Here is a 16,943-nt window from a genome sequence, read left to right as displayed (position 1 = left end):
AGATGCAGCACTGCGGCAGCGGCTCTTGCCTCTTCAGATACACACGGCAGCCGGGGATCGGAAAAGGGACTCTCGAGCGGCACACTGAGCGAAAATGGGCCGTGAAAGATGAGCACTAGATGAGATGAGCACCTGCACTTTCAAGCTCATCAGTGATCGGTAGCAAGCTCCTTAAGCGAAATCAAATTACTTGTGGCACTTGTTACAATAGTACCTTCTTAAGGAGTACCTTAACCAATTTGATAACCAATTTCAGGGATTGTATTTCTTACCAAACTATATACAGATTTGAACTGCAATTTTATGTTCATATGTATAATGTATCCATCTCCCTTTAGTAGGACATTATATTATCATATCATATATCATATCATACAAATCTCCCAGATATCGAATATCTTTTATTCACCTACGGTTTTTGGGATTATTCCAGCTCGTCGTAACTGTTACTCCTCCGATAGACCGCTAGCAATTAAATGGGCTTGAAATGGGAGATCCGCTGCCAAAGCCAAGCACTTTAAATGTAAATGGGGGATTTGCAATTTCTCTCCGTGGAGCCATCATGCAACAGCAGCAAAATGCTGCTGCTGCCGCCGCTGATAAAAATAAACTTGGCAGAACGTCTTGTCCCAGCGGGAGGGGAGCGGTGGAGCGGGTGAGCGGTCTGCCCCGCTTCTTGGAGCCCGATCCTCGACGCGGCTTGGAAAAGCATAAGAATGATGAGGCAGCAACACGAATTATGTGATCGCTGCTGCATCTTGGCTGAGTTGGGCTTGGGTTTGGGCTTGGGCTTGGGCTTGGGCTTTCCTGCTGGCTGTGTGCGTGCGAGTAACCCAAAACCAGTTGGCGATAGAGCTGATCGACTGGCAGAGCAGAGCGCCCGGCCAGCAAAAACTCCCCAAACACCACCAAAAAATAAATAAATAAATACACAAGAAGCAGGAGCAAAAACAATGGCAGCAATCGCTCTCCGCCTGCCTTTGTTCCCACTGCTGGCTTTTTATAAACAATAAATTTGCACATAACTAAAACAGAACTCTGCGCATTTGCATAGTATCGAAGATGTATCCCCGGGGGATTCGTTTCGTTTGGCCTGTGCGTGTCCGCCGTTGAGCCGTGGAACCATCGATGGGGCTTTCCGGGGGCAGCACGCAGTATGCAGTGGATAAGGATGGGGTTCGTCATAGAACTTCCATCTAAATGGTGCGGGAGTCAAATGAGTGAGAGCTCTTTGCTAGCCTTGCACATGGGTTTCATGTTACTGGCAGTCATCTCCTTTGATTTCTTAAATGGCAACGGGATGGGAAAGACAAACTATAAACAAAAAGCTCGGATTTGTGGAAACCTTATAGTGTCCAATTCAGAGGTGATAACAATTATAGTCTAGCCTACACCAATCAATTTAGAAAGGGGAAATATACAAATAAACAAAATTAGCCTTTTCCTGAATATTCATTCCAAGTGAGCGAAGGTAGTAAAGTTTAGTAGGAGCTACTTATTGCTATGATTAAGACATCTTAAACAAGACTATCTCTTTTTGTTGCTTAGACTTTGGTTTGAATATATATTTTACATTCCGCACGTCTTCAACTTGAAGTGCCATTGTAAAATATTCCACTTTATTTAGTTACCCACATGCATCAATCAAATTTAATAAAATTTCATAACAGCTTTTCAGTTTCCAGTCTGCGTGGAAACACCGCGGTGAAAACGCTTGCAAGTGCGGTCATAAAAATAAAAATAAATATACTTTATGGTCACCAATTCTAATAAATATTAAGCAAAATCCTCAAACGAAAGTCATCCGCAAATAAAGGTCGCAACTGACCAGCTGTCATCTGCAAAGCCGTTGCGACACCACTCACCCGCCTCACCCGCTCCACCTGGCTCCACAAAGTGGGGACAGGCTGGGGACAACTTTTCCACAAGTGCGGTAATTAGCTAAATGCCGCGGCCCAATCTAATCGACAGCTCCAGCGAGGCACTTTAGTGAAAACGGAGAGGCGTTGGTCGCCGCGATTTAGTCTGCTGCCATCGGGAAACTTTCATTCAATTGCGGCAGCAGCGCCAACTGAGCAGCAAATCAAGCGGGACGCATATGCAAATGGACTTGTCAACGTGCCACACTCTGAATGGACACTCAAATCAAAAGTTTCCCAAATTCCATATCAATTATTTGACATGACAAGTGTGCTTTGAATAATATGAATGTAATATGTTATAGAATAGATACAATTCATCTCTGTGCATAAATAGTATTTAAGATGCCATGTTAAGATTTCCAAGGATTGGGTTTCATGTTTGTCGCATTAATAGCATCCTAGATATCCCAATCGTTTGTTTTGTACCATCTTAAAGACACTTACTACACCAAATTAGTCTAGAGACATCTCTCTTGCGAAGATTGAAGGAATGAAGTGCCAACTTTGTGCAGTGGACTTTTCGAGACCAAATCCAAAGTCCGGCACCCTGGCGGCGGCGGCGTTGTCCACTTGACCAGGCGACAGACCCAACAGCCACAACAACAACTACAACGCCGACAGGAACAAACGCAATGCAACAACAACCAGAACAGCAACAACCACAACTGCAACATGGATGACACGTCAATCTCGAGCTGCCCACTTGGAGCATGTGCATGCAACATGGAACTGGATTTGCCCATTCGAGAAGTCTCAGCCGCGACAAATTAAGCTGCAACGACCAGAACGACTCCTTGTACTTCCCATTAATTAGCACTAAAATAAACGGGCCGAGGGCGAGGGGTTGCACCGCAGCCTTTCGTTTTCTACGAAATCACGGACATCTATCAGCGGCAACATGCCACACGACGTTGTAGACTGTCCGTTAAGGCATCTGACAGCCGCCTAAGCAGTCAATTGATATGCCCAAAGTGGGCACCAACCAACATCCGATATCTGGCATCCAGCTTTATAGAAGGGCCCCAGCCATCCGCCGATCCAGCTCGATCCGCATCAAATCCAATTGAAGATGCTGCAGAAGATGACGAAGAACGCCTTCGAAATGATAGGCAACATATCAATTTTGGGGTGGTGGTGCCTGGTCGTCACCCAGTGCACTGGGATTCAAATTTAGAAATCAATCCATCATATCGATAAACTTAACTTGAATTGGTTTAAGTTAAGTCCAATGTACCTTGGATACGCAGCTTCCAATACCTGACTTCCAAAAATATATCTCAATAAATACATTCAGCTTTTAAGTTCTTAAGCTACTACCCATTTTCTTCGAGTGCAGCCCCTCAGCAATATTTGGGCAACCTTCGACGTTTATTTGTCTATCGAACAGAAATGTGTCCATCATAAAACGTCAATTAGCTGATTGAAATCAGCGCATGCGCTCCTCAATTATTTCAATTTATGGCCAACAGGAATTTGCGGCAACTGCCACTGCGCAGAACAAATGACATGATCAAGATGCCATTGCGGATTGGGCCCGGGATTTGGGCTCGGATGCAGTGTGGACTCCAGATCCGGGCCTCGCCTCCTTACCTTCTATTCGCCTTCTATTTCGATGGCGTACTTTATGTAACGATCGCCGTTCGGGCAGCGGCTGCAACAAATGTTGTAACTTTGCAATGCAAATTCCCCGCCGAAGATGCATTCGGAATGAAAATGTTTGGCCAAAGCACACTCCCAGCGGGAATTGCCACGATGATGATGGTCGTGATGATGATGATGATGATGGTGATGCTACCATCCCATCCCATTTGCAACCGGCGAACTGCTGCGATCGCCCTGCAGGAAAATACTCCCGACTCCTCCAGGTGCTCAGCGAATTCTCCGCCCGCTCCTCTTTCGTTTTTCAGGCGTTTTCGAGTATGCTAATTTGCTTGTCAAAATGACACATCGATTTCTTGGGAGGGGGCAACGAGCGTTGCACAAATCCGATGCCCCGCTTGACTCAATTTCGAGCGACAGCCCAAAGATATGCAACGCTTTTGTTCTCATGATGACAAGCAATTTTCAGCAAGCGCGGAATGGAAAATATCGCATGCGATAAAAAGTGCTCTACAGTGAAAAATATGTATAACTAAGTATCTAAATAGTAGTTTATGTTTTGTGTACAAATTATTAGGGATTTTTTTAAACTTAAGAATGCAGAAAAGGAAGAAGTCACAACTAAAAATTTCAAAGTCTGTCATTAATGTATTTCAACCAAATAAAAACCTGCATCCAAACAGATCCTGCGTCAAAAACATGCACAAATGACAGCAAAAACAGCATCGCCGTCCAGCAGCAGAAGCAAAAGAAGTTGCAACAGCAGCAGTTGCAACAATAGCGTGCACCAAATTGAACTGTCTGTCAGTTTTTTTGCAGTTCCGTACAGTTAGTACTCTCAGCCAATTTATTGACGTATGGACCCGGCCTAAAGGCGTGAGAATGGCAACAGAAGTTTAGGGCTTTGTTTCCACACACACACACACATGCTTTATATGTAAATGCTCGCGATTTTCCCGCACACAGTTCGGCGTTTTAAAAGCGGATTTTCCGCAGTTTTTTACGATCTGTGAGCAGGGCTTAGGACAATTTTGGGCTCCTAACAAGTGGAGTATGGGGTTGGCAGTAGCTAAATTTACTGCCCGACACGCCCTGCCAAAATAGTTTTAGAGAAGTGCGTTTTATGAGGCCCACGCAGACAGCGGCGCCACACGAAAATGTGTTAATGTGCGAGATTGGGATTGGGATTAGGATTGGGATAGGGATTGGGTTAGGGATTGGGATTGGTACTAAGAGTGGGCCTGGAGTTCGCCGTGCAGACTGAGCCCCCAAGTGACTAACGTGACATTTAAATGGGTCCGCTCGAAAGTATGCATGTGGGTTCGGTGTGGGGAGTTTCAGTCTGGACGAGGAACGGTGGGCGATGGGGATGAGGACAGTGAGTGGGGTGTCGGGAGCTAGAACACGGCTAAACAATTGCAAGAGTGTAAAATGCGTTAAGCCAACTGAAATGGGAAACCCTCGACCTCCTTGCCACACCACCACCACGCATCCCTGGCTTAGCAACTTTTGTTGATGCCCCAACTGCGACTTAGTTTCTACTTTGATGGATGTGAAGCTCGTTGCTCTGCGCGAGCACTGAGAGAAATACGCATTAAATCTATAATTGTATATTAGAAAACTGAGCAAATGCTTAAGTCAGTAAACCAATAAAGATATCGATATTAAAGTTATAAAATTAAAAGTAGCATAGCCTTGAAATTTCCACACCTTCAAGAATTATTTTCGTTCTTGCAGAAACTTAGTTTTCTCTGAGTGTAAAAGTGTTTCGCATGTGTTTGAGTGCAAATGTATTTGTGCCGGATTTATTTGTGGCAACACAAAGATTTTTTAATGGCATCTTTTGTAGCAATTTTTTACACACTCTCCCCGACTCAACCCAATCCCAGGCCAAAGCCATTTCATAAGCACACCCCTAAGAGAGTGTGTGTGTGTGTGTGTGTGGGTGAGTGGGTGTATTTTTGAGGGACGCAGCGTTTGATATGGCACCCCAGCCGCACTAAGGAGCACATGACGAGGCAGTGAGGGTTTAAGTCGGAGGAACTCTTTTTAGCACAAATAAACTTGGCTACATTGTTGCCCGGCTTTGGCCATCCGCTCCGTCCCCTCCCTCCCCTCGAACACACGCCCCCTCTGCCAGCGGGGAGGAAATGGAATTCGAGTGTGTGCGAATGCCTTTGAGTGTGTGCACTCAGGCAAGGTGTTTGCCTGTTAAATTATATAACAATGCAATGAACTGTAAAATACGCAGCTAAGTGCTGCTCCTTAGAGCTCCCGCTCCTCCTCCTCCTCTCCCCGCCTACTTGGTCTCAAGTGCTGAATATGTGGCTAGGATAGAGGAAAAGTGGGTTGGATTGGGCGCGGAAAACTAGAATCCGTCATAATTGGACAGAAGTGACTGGATGCCTTTGCAGCCACGAAAACCATTAACTCGCTTAATTAGAGCATGCCAAATTAAATGGGCAAATTATGGAAATGTTTGGAAAGATAGATAGCCAGAAGTATGGACAAATTTAATATAAACTAAAGATAAATTATGATTTATCGGAAAGTAAACAAATATACATTTACTTCAAATGTAATGTTTCTTAAAGCTTTGTTGATTAGGATTCATTAACTTTTGCCTCAAGGCCAGATTCTATTTTCACGTTTAGCACGCCACGAGCTAAGTTTAATAATGGAAAACTAAATTAAACATTAAGATAAAGCTGAAATGTGGAAATTATACAGTGCCAACCGTTATTTTATAAAACAAACACACGCGTGGAATTTGGCGGACAGGCACGCTAATGTGGGCTAAATATGAATTACCGCGTAAATATATAGTGCACAGTTAATTAAATCATAATGAGCTCTTCACATGCAGCCGAGTTTCACATCAGGATCCTGGGCGAAATCAATTAAAGTTGGCATACTTTTGGGTGCCGCCCAGGTTCAGTGCGCGTGTATGTGTGTATTGGTATATGTATTTCGTCCTTACACACACACAAAGCGAAACTTTTCCAGTTTGTGGTAAACGCTTTAATATGGCAACAAGACCGAAGGCCATTTAAATTCAAATCAAACCCAAATGACTTTACTTATATGCGAAATTGAAGACGACTTCGATTTTGGGGGGTTGCAAAAGCTGTGGGGCAACTCCCCTCGTAAAAGTGCAAAAGAAATAAGCACTGCGACCCTTAATTTAAAGATTACTTTTCCCCCCATTCGGTCCTGTTTGCTTTCAATTGTTTTTATCAGTTTACATTCGAAAGTAACAAAACAAAAATAGCAGAAAAAGCCCGAGCGACAAACAAATAAAACCCATCTACCGAGGGAGACCAGAGATTTAGCTGTGATTTAGTTGGGGAATCGCTGAAAAACACATAAGCTGCTGGCTCCCCTTGGCCATGGATTTTATTGGCATTGCTGTCAGCGGAACTCGGGAGTTCCATTCTATTTGCTTCGATTTGTTTGAGCAGCAGCAGCTGAGACCCGAGCTGCTGAAAGCTTCGATTTAATTGAAACTTTGCTCATTAAATGGCTGAGTGGAGAAATGAAAAGTTTCCCCCTCCATTTTGCATACTGCTTGTGGCGCAGAATAGGAGCATTACTCATATTTTCCGGCGGAGGAGGGTGGGCCAATGGAATGCAGACACGGTTTCCCAAGACATTGCAAATGAAATATAATAAATGATGTCACACAAGGCGATGAGCGGCAGCTTGTCAAAAACACATGTGTCTGAATGAGATGGGGGTGCACTGTAAAAAACAACCAGTGATGTGCAATAGTGCACTACTTAAAATCCTCTTGGTCAGAAGAATTCTCGCACAACATACGTTGAAACTAGTGGAGTCTACTTTTGAGCAATGGCTCATAAATCTGGAGTTCTTTAAGCTAGGCTTAGAATGTAGGAAATTTTGGTTTGAACATACACAAGTAGCTTAAACATGGTACAAAAGTCCATAGGAATAAGTTTTAGGAATAAAGGCCAGTTCCCCTGTTAATTTCTCTTGGTGCAGGCGGAGATGAAGTCCTCGAAAGTAGACAACAATAATGATTGTTCCGCTGGAGCAGGGAAACTTGTGCTCGAGCACCGTGCCACTTCTGATCCAATGTGATGCGATGCATACGGCTCCGTTCTGTTCTGTTACATTTGCGCTGACTGATGCGACAATTTGTCATTTGGCGCAGACGCGACTCAGGAATCCGAGCGGAGCAAGGAGGGTTGACACCGGCTGACAGGGAAACTAGTCTACAGGTCTAGTGGCAACGGCCACCCCGGGGACCAACTGCTCCAAAAGCTGCATCAGCTGGCCGGAGGATAATCATAATTTCCCGCACCCCACGCCCACCAAGTGAAAGTGAGGACCGGAAATGCAAATACCCACCAGCCAGGAGGCCAACGAGACGCCTGACCAAATAGCTAGTGGCCCGGACCCAAAGAACAAAGTGCGATTATCAGGCAAAAGGCCCGGCTATGAATAATTATTAAAAATTTAAGAGCGCACGCACTTCATTCATGAGCATAAAATAAAAATTTAATGGCATTTAAGTGGCCCTCGGCATGTCCTTTATGTGCGGGGAGGAGGCTCATCCCCCTGAATCTGAAAAAATATATTTTCTGGCAGGCACAATTAATATTATGGCGTGCCAGCCAAAGTTGATGTGGCACCTTGCTCAGTCCTCGGGTAAAAAAGCGCAGGAAGCACTTAGCGTCGCAACATGCGAAATAAAAAATTGTGTTGCCGGCTTTTCAGTGGAAAATCCATGGAGGCAGGGTGCTGGTGGGTTGGTGGGCTGTGACTTCCACTGGAGCCGAGCCATTGAACTTGTTTCGGGTGGCTGGCAAAGGTCGAGGAGTCGGAGTCGGAGTCGGAGTCGGAGTCGGAGTCGGAGTAGCAAAAATGAAACGCCAAATAAATAAAACGGGCAGAACAGAGCAGTGAGCAGTAAAAATGCTCATAAGTGCCGGGCCGTAACTCAAACTCGAGCTGTGTGCTCTGTCCAATTACCTTGTCTCGGCCAAATTGCCCGCTGCCTTTGTTCGGCCTTATCGGCTCGCTTATCGGGGGCATACTGTCGGGCAGGCCCTCCCTAATTGAGCTAATTTCCAAGCGGATCCGGGCTTAAAGCTCCATTCCTTGCGCTCTCGGCATCCATCATGTTGCTCCGGAGTTGCGAACTTATGCAAAATAAAGATGGAGCGTGTACGTGACCAAGTGCGTAATATGCAAAAAGTTGAGCCACCTCCCACGCCCTGCGAATCGCAAATGAATGTCAGCCAAAGGACGAGCTGGCACAATTTATACGTATTCTACATGTATATCCTGCGGAGGAAGGACTCCGAGCTTGTCAGACAAGTCATGGCCATGTAGGATCACCAGATCCACGCCATTTGAATTCCTAAGCAGGCAAACAAGCAGCGGCAGTCGCGGGTTGAGCCAGGGGAAAGTAAAAGTTTGCCTCTAATTTCGGACAATTTATTTTAATTTGCCGGAAAAGGCAGCTGGCATTCTCACTTGCAAATCATGTGCCACACAATTAAGCGACGCTTTCACTAACAACAAAGGCGAATCGCAAGGAAGTTGAACGGAGTGATATGGAGACCGGCTCTGTCAACGTCCCGATTCCCCACTGGAGCTGCCAGGAGTCATTTCCCCCGTCGCCTCGACAGCTGCTGAACACGGTGCGTATGATTGATGCAGTCTACCAGACGCCGCAAATGTAATTTGCGAATGCTCGCAGCTCCCACCCTGGGTGGCTCCCTGGGAGTTCCGTTGACAGATGAAGTTTCGCATAGTTTTGGGCTAACCCAAAGCCTTGTTGAGTGTTGAAAGAAGCAGATTGGACAAGGAACATATGGATAACCTCTAGGATTTCCTAATCATTTTTATTTTTACTGAATGTGCAACATATTAGAAGATTGTTCAACTAAAGCAAGAAAATGTCTATAAGAGTGTAATTCTATACATTACCAAATATTTAGCGGACATCTTGTTAATCACAGAGCTTTCTTGAAATGAGCTATCAAAATGTAAAGCCACTAAAGTAAAGTTTTTGCTTCTTAAAGCGCCATCGATCTTCGCTTTGGCCGAGGTAAATTCAATCAAGTTCTGCCATTTGCAAGCCAAATTGAAAACATATGTTTCAGCCTTGGCATTTCACTTGGACTTCAGACGAACAGAGACTGCGAGGCAGGAAGCTACTTAAAAATGTTGCACACGTACGGCCAATTGTGAGCAAACAGTTCGGGGGAGGGCGGGCACTGGCAGTGGAGTCAAGGAACTTTGCCGCCACATCCCAAATTCCCCTGACAGGCTGGGGCTGGCAGCTTCATCTGGCATCCGCATCCGCATCCACTCCCAGCCTCGTCCACATCGTCATCATCATCGGGCACATCATGAGGCTCATCAGCATCAACTTGTCTGTCCCTACATTGCCCCGAGAGCTACTAAATTTCACGCAATCACGACCACACACACACAGAGTCGAGTCCTTCGTCCTTCTTCAATCCTCCGTCGCTTTTTTGTGTGCTCGCAACTGCCTAATAAAATATTTAGTTGCTGGGAGTCATTGACAAGTTTGCAGACAAGGTTCCTCGGTCTTGTGGTCTCTTTATGCTCCTTGATGAGACAGATGCGATGCTGTCAGGTGAGTTGTGCCCGTGTTTCACCTATTTCCCCTACCACCTCAGCACTGAGAAAAAAGCACCAATCTTGCAAATATATAATTAGCCGGATATTCTCTCAACTTTATAGCATTGTACTTTCGTATATTTAACTTAACTAACAACTAAATTTGTAGATATTGACAATATCCTAATTTATACTGACATTTAATCTTGCTTCAATGATATTTAAAACTTTTTTCTCAGTATGCCGATTTGCAGCCCTCGTTTTTACGAGTTCACAAACGTATTAAACCTTCATTGAAAGCGTTTTGCTCCAGGAAATAATGAAAAATTCACAAACCAATATTTAAAAAGCCATCAAATCAAAGAAAGTGCAACAATGTGTGATCCCAAATCGGGGGCCCTTGCCCGATTTCGGGTATCCTTTCAACGTTTAATATCTCATCAAGTGTTACGCTTTACGACTACTTAAAACCCCATAAAAAACGAAACAAAATAAAACTGTGGCAAGGCGCACAGGCAACTGAATCCGAAACAAAATCAACGCCCAAAGCCGTAAATTTCCCTCCGTCCGTTTCAGACGGGTTTTCCGAGGAAAGCTGCTGAAAGGAAAGCGAAAGGAAATGCAAAAAGCGAAAAAGCACGGCAGCATAGCTACAAAAGCAGCGACAGCAGCAGATTTAATGATGCAGCATGATTTGCGCATAAAAAGAAGCGAAATAGAATGGACTGAAATGGCATAGAAGGGCGGGCGGGGGCGTGGCAGCAGGCATTATAGCCTGACAGACATCGGCAACTGCTGGGCAAGCTTTGATAAAATGCAGCTCTCCCGTCCACAATCACTTACATCCTCGCAGGCTGTACATACATATATGTTTGGACACATATATCCTAACACTTTAGTCGCGCATAAAATGCCAAAGGACCTTCATGTGCGACACAGCAGGGGGTTTCAGGGAGCTGCTCATGTATGTATCCGAGGATGTATGTATGTATGTGTTTGCTCATATATGTATGCGGGATTTCGAGTGCATGCGTGCTCCAAAGGGTTGAATGGACCCAGGCGAACTCGGAAAAGCTAGTGGATCCCAGAAAAGGATCAGAGAAACGTGAATTCAATACATTTTCTGAACATCATGCGGATAAGGGGAAGGATACTGTAGAGCAGGAATATAGTATAGAATTTAGGAACTACTCTCATATCACACAACAACACGTTATCCGCAAAATATACAAAAAATATGAGTTTTCCGTGTAAAAACTAGTGGATTTTCCTAACTTCTCTACACATGAATAGGTATGTCGATAGCCGCATGCACTTTCTTCTTCGAGCCCCTCCATAAATATTTTATATGGCAAACGATATGGCAACAAAAGTTTCTAAGCCCGACGAAAGAGAAGCAGAAACTAAAACAAAACTTAGCCCGGTAACACAACCGTCTAAATATTTAATTATATTTCTCCCATTGCGCTTGCGGCTAAATTGGTGTTTTAACCGTTTGCTCGTTATTATGCTTTTGTTGGTGGCCCAACACTCCGTCCATATGTTAAATATTCAAACTGTGAGCCCCGAAATCAACAAAACTATGAGTCAAACCCGTCTCGGGCCAGGTTTACATCACATCCACAGAGTGTGTGACATGATAAACTGGAGTTCTAGTGAGGTGACATAATCACTGGGCGATGGGGAAAGCGAACATAGTAACATCGTCAGACATGCAATGGTTCTTCAAGAGCGAACTTCCCCAGCTGAAATTTTCCAGGCAGCGGACAAGGCCGATTACTTTTTGAACACATTATCGCTTTTCGTTCTTTGTTGGGAACTCGATGAAAGCTTTTGCCTGATTTCATCAGCCAGGCCCAAATAACCCACTCTTATCACCAATGGAGAGTGCCATTTGACAACAGTGCAAATGGGCAACGAAATACAATAAGTGAATATCGAAATACTTTCCCTTGCCACAGGAGCCAAGTTCGCAAAAGAAAATCTGCTATCACATTTTCTTCCTATTTGGGTTTGACAGGTTTTTCCGCTTTTTATATCTATATCAATCTTAAATTCTCACTGCATTTGAGATACTCAGTATCTACGAGTATCATATATAGCGAAGAAATGTGCAATGTTTACAAATGCGACTCTACTCACATTTTGTTGATCTGTGTAATTATTCGCTGTCACTGATTAGATTGCCGTGTATATACGCTTTTGATTAGACTTTTGGAGAGAAGAGAGCCTTTAAACCACTCGCGCTTGAAGTACTCGTACATAGATGGCACCAAATATAAACAAATCAATAGGTGCGAAGCACAACAGTTTGCTGTAGTCTTACCCGCCGCAAAGATTGTTCACGGAGAGCGGGCTAAGAGATAAGTGTTCTATGTCTGGGCTGGCTAAATAAAGCTTGAAACCTGTCGAGAGCGTACATACTTCTTACCATATTCATACACACATATATTTGATAGCGGAGTGTATAAATTGGCGTGTCGGGTAATTGTGAAAATCAGTTTGCAGCGTACTGAACAGGTGGTGAAACGTATCTAGCCCAGAAATGGCACTCATCGAAGTTTGTCTGGCCCTTGTGGTCATCGTTTATCTCGTCTACAAATGGAGCACGGCCACCTTCAAAACCTTTGAGGAAAGGAAGCTCTACTTCGAAAAGCCATACCCCTTTGTGGGTAATATGGCATCATCGGCCTTGCAGACGGCCTCCTTCCAGAAACAAATCACCGAGTTCTACGAACGCACTCGTCAACAGTGAGTAGTTATGCGACTAACCTCAAGTTAATCAAACGCTAAGATGAGCAGTCTATCTTAATGCAGCAAACTGGTGGGCTTCTTCAATATGCGCATTCCTATGATCCAGATAAACGACCCGGAGCTGATCAAAAAGATCTGCGTAAAGGACTTTGACCACTTCCCCAACCACCAGCTCTTCATCAGCTCCAATGAGCGCCTGTTCAACGACATGATCACTGTGATGAGGGACCAGCGGTGGAAGCACATGAGAAACACCCTCACTCCGGTCTTCACGGCGGCCAAGATGCGCAACATGTTCACCCTGATGAACGAGAGCTTCGCGGAGTGCATGCAGCACCTGGACGGCTCATCGAAAACCCTGCCGGGCAGGAAGGGCTTTGAGGTGGACATGAAGGTGCTGTGCAACAAGCTCTCCAACGACATCATCGCCACTACCGCTTTCGGGCTGAAGGTGAACTCGTACGACAACCCGAAAAATGAGTTCTACGAGATCGGACAGTCGCTGGTTTTCTCCCGAGGACTTCAGTTCTTTAAGTTCATGCTGTCCACCTTGGTGCCAAAGATTTTCAGTGTAAGCTTGTTAATATTTGATGTGCACTGAATAGATTATATATTCAAGATATTGTGCTTTTCAGCTTCTGAAGCTTTCTATTTTCGACTCCGCCAAGGTTGATTACTTTGCTCGCTTGGTGGTGGAAGCCATGCAGTACCGCGAGAAGCACAATATCACCAGGCCCGACATGATCCAGCTTCTGATGGAGGCCAAGAATGAGTCGGAGGATAACTGGACGGACGATGAGATCGTGGCCCAGTGCTTCATTTTCTTCTTCGCCGCCTTCGAAAACAACTCCAATCTGATCTGCACCACCACCTTCGAACTGCTTCACAGTCCCGACGTCCAGGAGCGTTTGTACGAGGAGATAATCGAGACCAAGAATGCTCTGAACGGTGCATCCCTCACTTACGACGCCGTGCAGAAGATGACCTACATGGACATGGTCATCTCCGAGTCCCTTCGAAAGTGGACTCTGGCCGCCGCCACTGATCGCTTCTGCTCCAAGGACTACACGCTCACCGATGATGATGGCACCAAGCTGTTCGACTTCAAAGTAGGCGACCGGATCAACATTCCCATTTGCGGGTTGCACTGTGATGACCGCTACTTCCCGGAACCCAGGAAGTTTGACCCGGACCGTTTCAGCGAAGAGCGAAAGGGTGACATGGTGCCCTACACCTACTTGCCCTTCGGCGTGGGTCCTCGGAGCTGCATAGGTCAGTTAATCAAAGTCTTACGATAAGGAGGACAGTTTAAATCATACTATTTCTTTGTAGGAAACCGATATGCCTTGATGCAGGTCAAGGGTATGCTCTTTAACCTACTTCTGCATTACAAGATCGAGGCTTCCCCAAGGACCATCAAGGATCTGTGGGGATCGGCGCGTGGATTCAATTTTACTCCTAGGTCCGGATTCTGGATGCACTTGGTGCCGCGAAAATAAGCTGACTGATCGGTTATCTGCTCAGAAAAATATACATGATTTACTTATTGTTATGATTTATACACATTGATTGATATTATAAAATAAAAAAAAGAACATTATTCAAATTACCGGTTTTTATATACATCGTTTTAGAACTTCTAGCTCAAAAAATAAAAATTAAGGGAGAGTGCATCGACTACCACATACCGGTTAGTTAGCTAATAAGTGTGTTGCGTGGTAAGAAAGAGAAGAAGCTACAATATCATGTCTCTTAGTCAAAAGTAATTAGAGAAGACCTAAGTACTACTTATTATATACTTTTTTTCAGTTCAATGCCAGTTTGAACTGTTTGAGTATTTATACCTTATGAAATAAGCAATTTAAGGACGTAAAACCTATTCAGAAAGATTATTATAATTATTCATATCAATGCCAATTTGGCTAATAATAAATGGTAATCTTCGTTTTTACACCATGGCAAGGAAAAACCAAGTTGTTTACCCCCCAAAAACTTAAAGCTACATTAATTAGATAAGAAAATAAACAAACAAATCGATGAGAGCTATGTTCTCACTAGCTTTTTCACAACTCAAAACCCAAAGAGAGCAACAGATAGGATTCCACTTAAAATAAAAAATTCTCCCGTAAAAACATATAGAGACGTAGTGAGCACTCATCGCTTTCAGTTTGAATTGATTACTTCATGTGATTAGGATGGCTTTTGTGGAAATATGTCTCGTTCTGGCTACCATCGGCTTACTATTGTTCCAGTGGAGTACTGGCACCTTTAAAGCTTTCAAAGATCGGGACCTATACTTCGAGAAACCGCACCCATTTGTAGGTAACATGGGTGCATCGGTCTTGCAAAAGGCCTCATTCCAAAAACAAATATCCGAGTTCTATAATCGCACTCGGCATCGGTAAGTGGTTGGCGGATCGACTGCGGGCTGTGAAATGCTAATGAATCTTGTGAAATTCCAGCAAGCTAGTAGGGCTCTTTAATCTACGCACGCCAATGATCCAGATAAACGACCCCCAGCTGATTAAAAAGATATGCGTTAAGGACTTTGACCACTTCCCCAACCACCAGACACTGAATATCCCGAACGAGCGTCTAGTTAACGACATGCTCAATGTGATGAGGGATCAGCACTGGAGGAACATGAGGAGCATCCTGACCCCAGTCTTCACGGCGGCCAAGATGCGAAACATGTTCACCCTGATGAACGAGAGCTTCGCGGAATGCCTGGATCACCTGAAATCCTCCCAGCCTTTTGCTGCAGGTAAAAATGCCTTTGAGCTGGACATGAAGGTGCTTTGCAACAAGCTTTCCAACGACGTGATTGCAACTACGGCTTTTGGACTAAGGGTTAACTCATTCGATGACCCAGGGAATGAGTTCCATACGATCGGGAAAACCCTGGCTTTCTCACGGGGTCTTCCGTTCCTTAAGTTCATGATGTGCTTATTTGCTCCGAAAGTTTTTAATGTGGGTACCTACGAAGCGAATAAAGTTAACTATATTTATAATTGTGCCTTCCAAAAGTTTTTCAAACTGACTATCTTTGACTCCGACAATGTTGAGTACTTTGTTCGCCTGGTGGTGGAAGCCATGCAGTACCGCGAGAAGCACAATATCACCAGGCCCGACATGATCCAGCTTCTGATGGAGGCCAAGAAGGAGTCCAAGCATAACTGGACGGACGATGAGATCGTGGCCCAATGCTTCATTTTCTTCTTCGCCGCCTTCGAAAACAACTCCAATCTGATTTGCACCACCACCTACGAACTGCTTCACAGTCCCGACGTCCAGGAGCGTTTGTACGAGGAGATAATCGAGACCAAGAATGCTCTGAACGGTGCATCCCTCACTTACGACGCCGTGCAGAAGATGACCTACATGGACATGGTCATCTCAGAGTCCCTTCGGAAGTGGACCCTTTCGGCAGCAGCAGACCGGCTCTGCTCCAAGGACTACACGCTCACAGATGATGAAGGGATCAAGCTTTTCGAATTCAAGGCAGGGGATAATATAAGCATTCCCATCTGTGGGTTGCACTGGGATGAGCGCTTCTTTCCGCAACCCCAGAGGTTTGATCCAGAGCGATTCAGCGAAAGGCGAAAAAAAGATTTGATACCCTATACATATTTGCCATTTGGAGTCGGACCCCGGAGCTGCATTGGTATGTAAATTAGTACAAGTAGGATTATTATTTTATTATTTAGTATTTACCTTATGTGTACAGGAAATCGCTATGCTTTGATGCAGGCCAAGGGAATGCTCTATAGTCTAATACTAAATTACAAGATTGAGGCCTCACCGCGAACCACCAAGGATCTGTGGGAATCGGCACGAGGCTTCAATATAATTCCAACGACCGGATTCTGGATGCAGTTGTTGCCACGTAAATAGGATGATGTAAAACCGAAATCCGCTCATATTGGACGATAAAGTTAGAGTGAACGTTACAAGGGATTTGCTAGACTATCAGATACCCTTTACTTAGCCGGGATTTGGGTTACTCGGGGTTATGAAGGGAGAAGGTGCACCGAAATGGGTTAACAAAAA

The 16,943-nt window shown here is 44.7% G+C and overlaps 2 protein-coding genes across 2 annotated transcripts; both read left to right on the top strand.

Annotated features, from left to right (window-relative positions):
- Nucleotides 1-12,492: 12,492 nt before the first annotated feature.
- On the top strand, nt 12,493-14,488 carry LOC117137673 (cytochrome P450 9b2). The gene is made up of 4 exons (XM_033299232.1): nt 12,493-12,890; nt 12,957-13,464; nt 13,529-14,165; nt 14,226-14,488. Exons 1-4 carry the CDS (start codon nt 12,685-12,687, stop codon nt 14,390-14,392), a joined length of 1,518 nt encoding a protein of 505 aa, XP_033155123.1. The 5' UTR covers nt 12,493-12,684; the 3' UTR covers nt 14,393-14,488.
- A 591-nt stretch (nt 14,489-15,079) lies between these two features.
- Nucleotides 15,080-16,940, top strand: LOC117135817 (cytochrome P450 9b1). Its single transcript, XM_033296323.1, has 4 exons — nt 15,080-15,294; nt 15,356-15,863; nt 15,921-16,557; nt 16,621-16,940. Exons 1-4 carry the CDS (start codon nt 15,089-15,091, stop codon nt 16,785-16,787), a joined length of 1,518 nt encoding a protein of 505 aa, XP_033152214.1. The 5' UTR covers nt 15,080-15,088; the 3' UTR covers nt 16,788-16,940.
- Nucleotides 16,941-16,943: the final 3 nt, after the last annotated feature.

Source organism: Drosophila mauritiana, chromosome 2R, assembly GCF_004382145.1.
Source record: "Drosophila mauritiana strain mau12 chromosome 2R, ASM438214v1, whole genome shotgun sequence".
NCBI lineage: Eukaryota > Metazoa > Arthropoda > Insecta > Diptera > Drosophilidae > Drosophila > Drosophila mauritiana.
The sequence above is the reverse complement of the archived record's forward strand: the minus strand, read 5'-3'. Positions and strand labels throughout refer to the sequence as shown.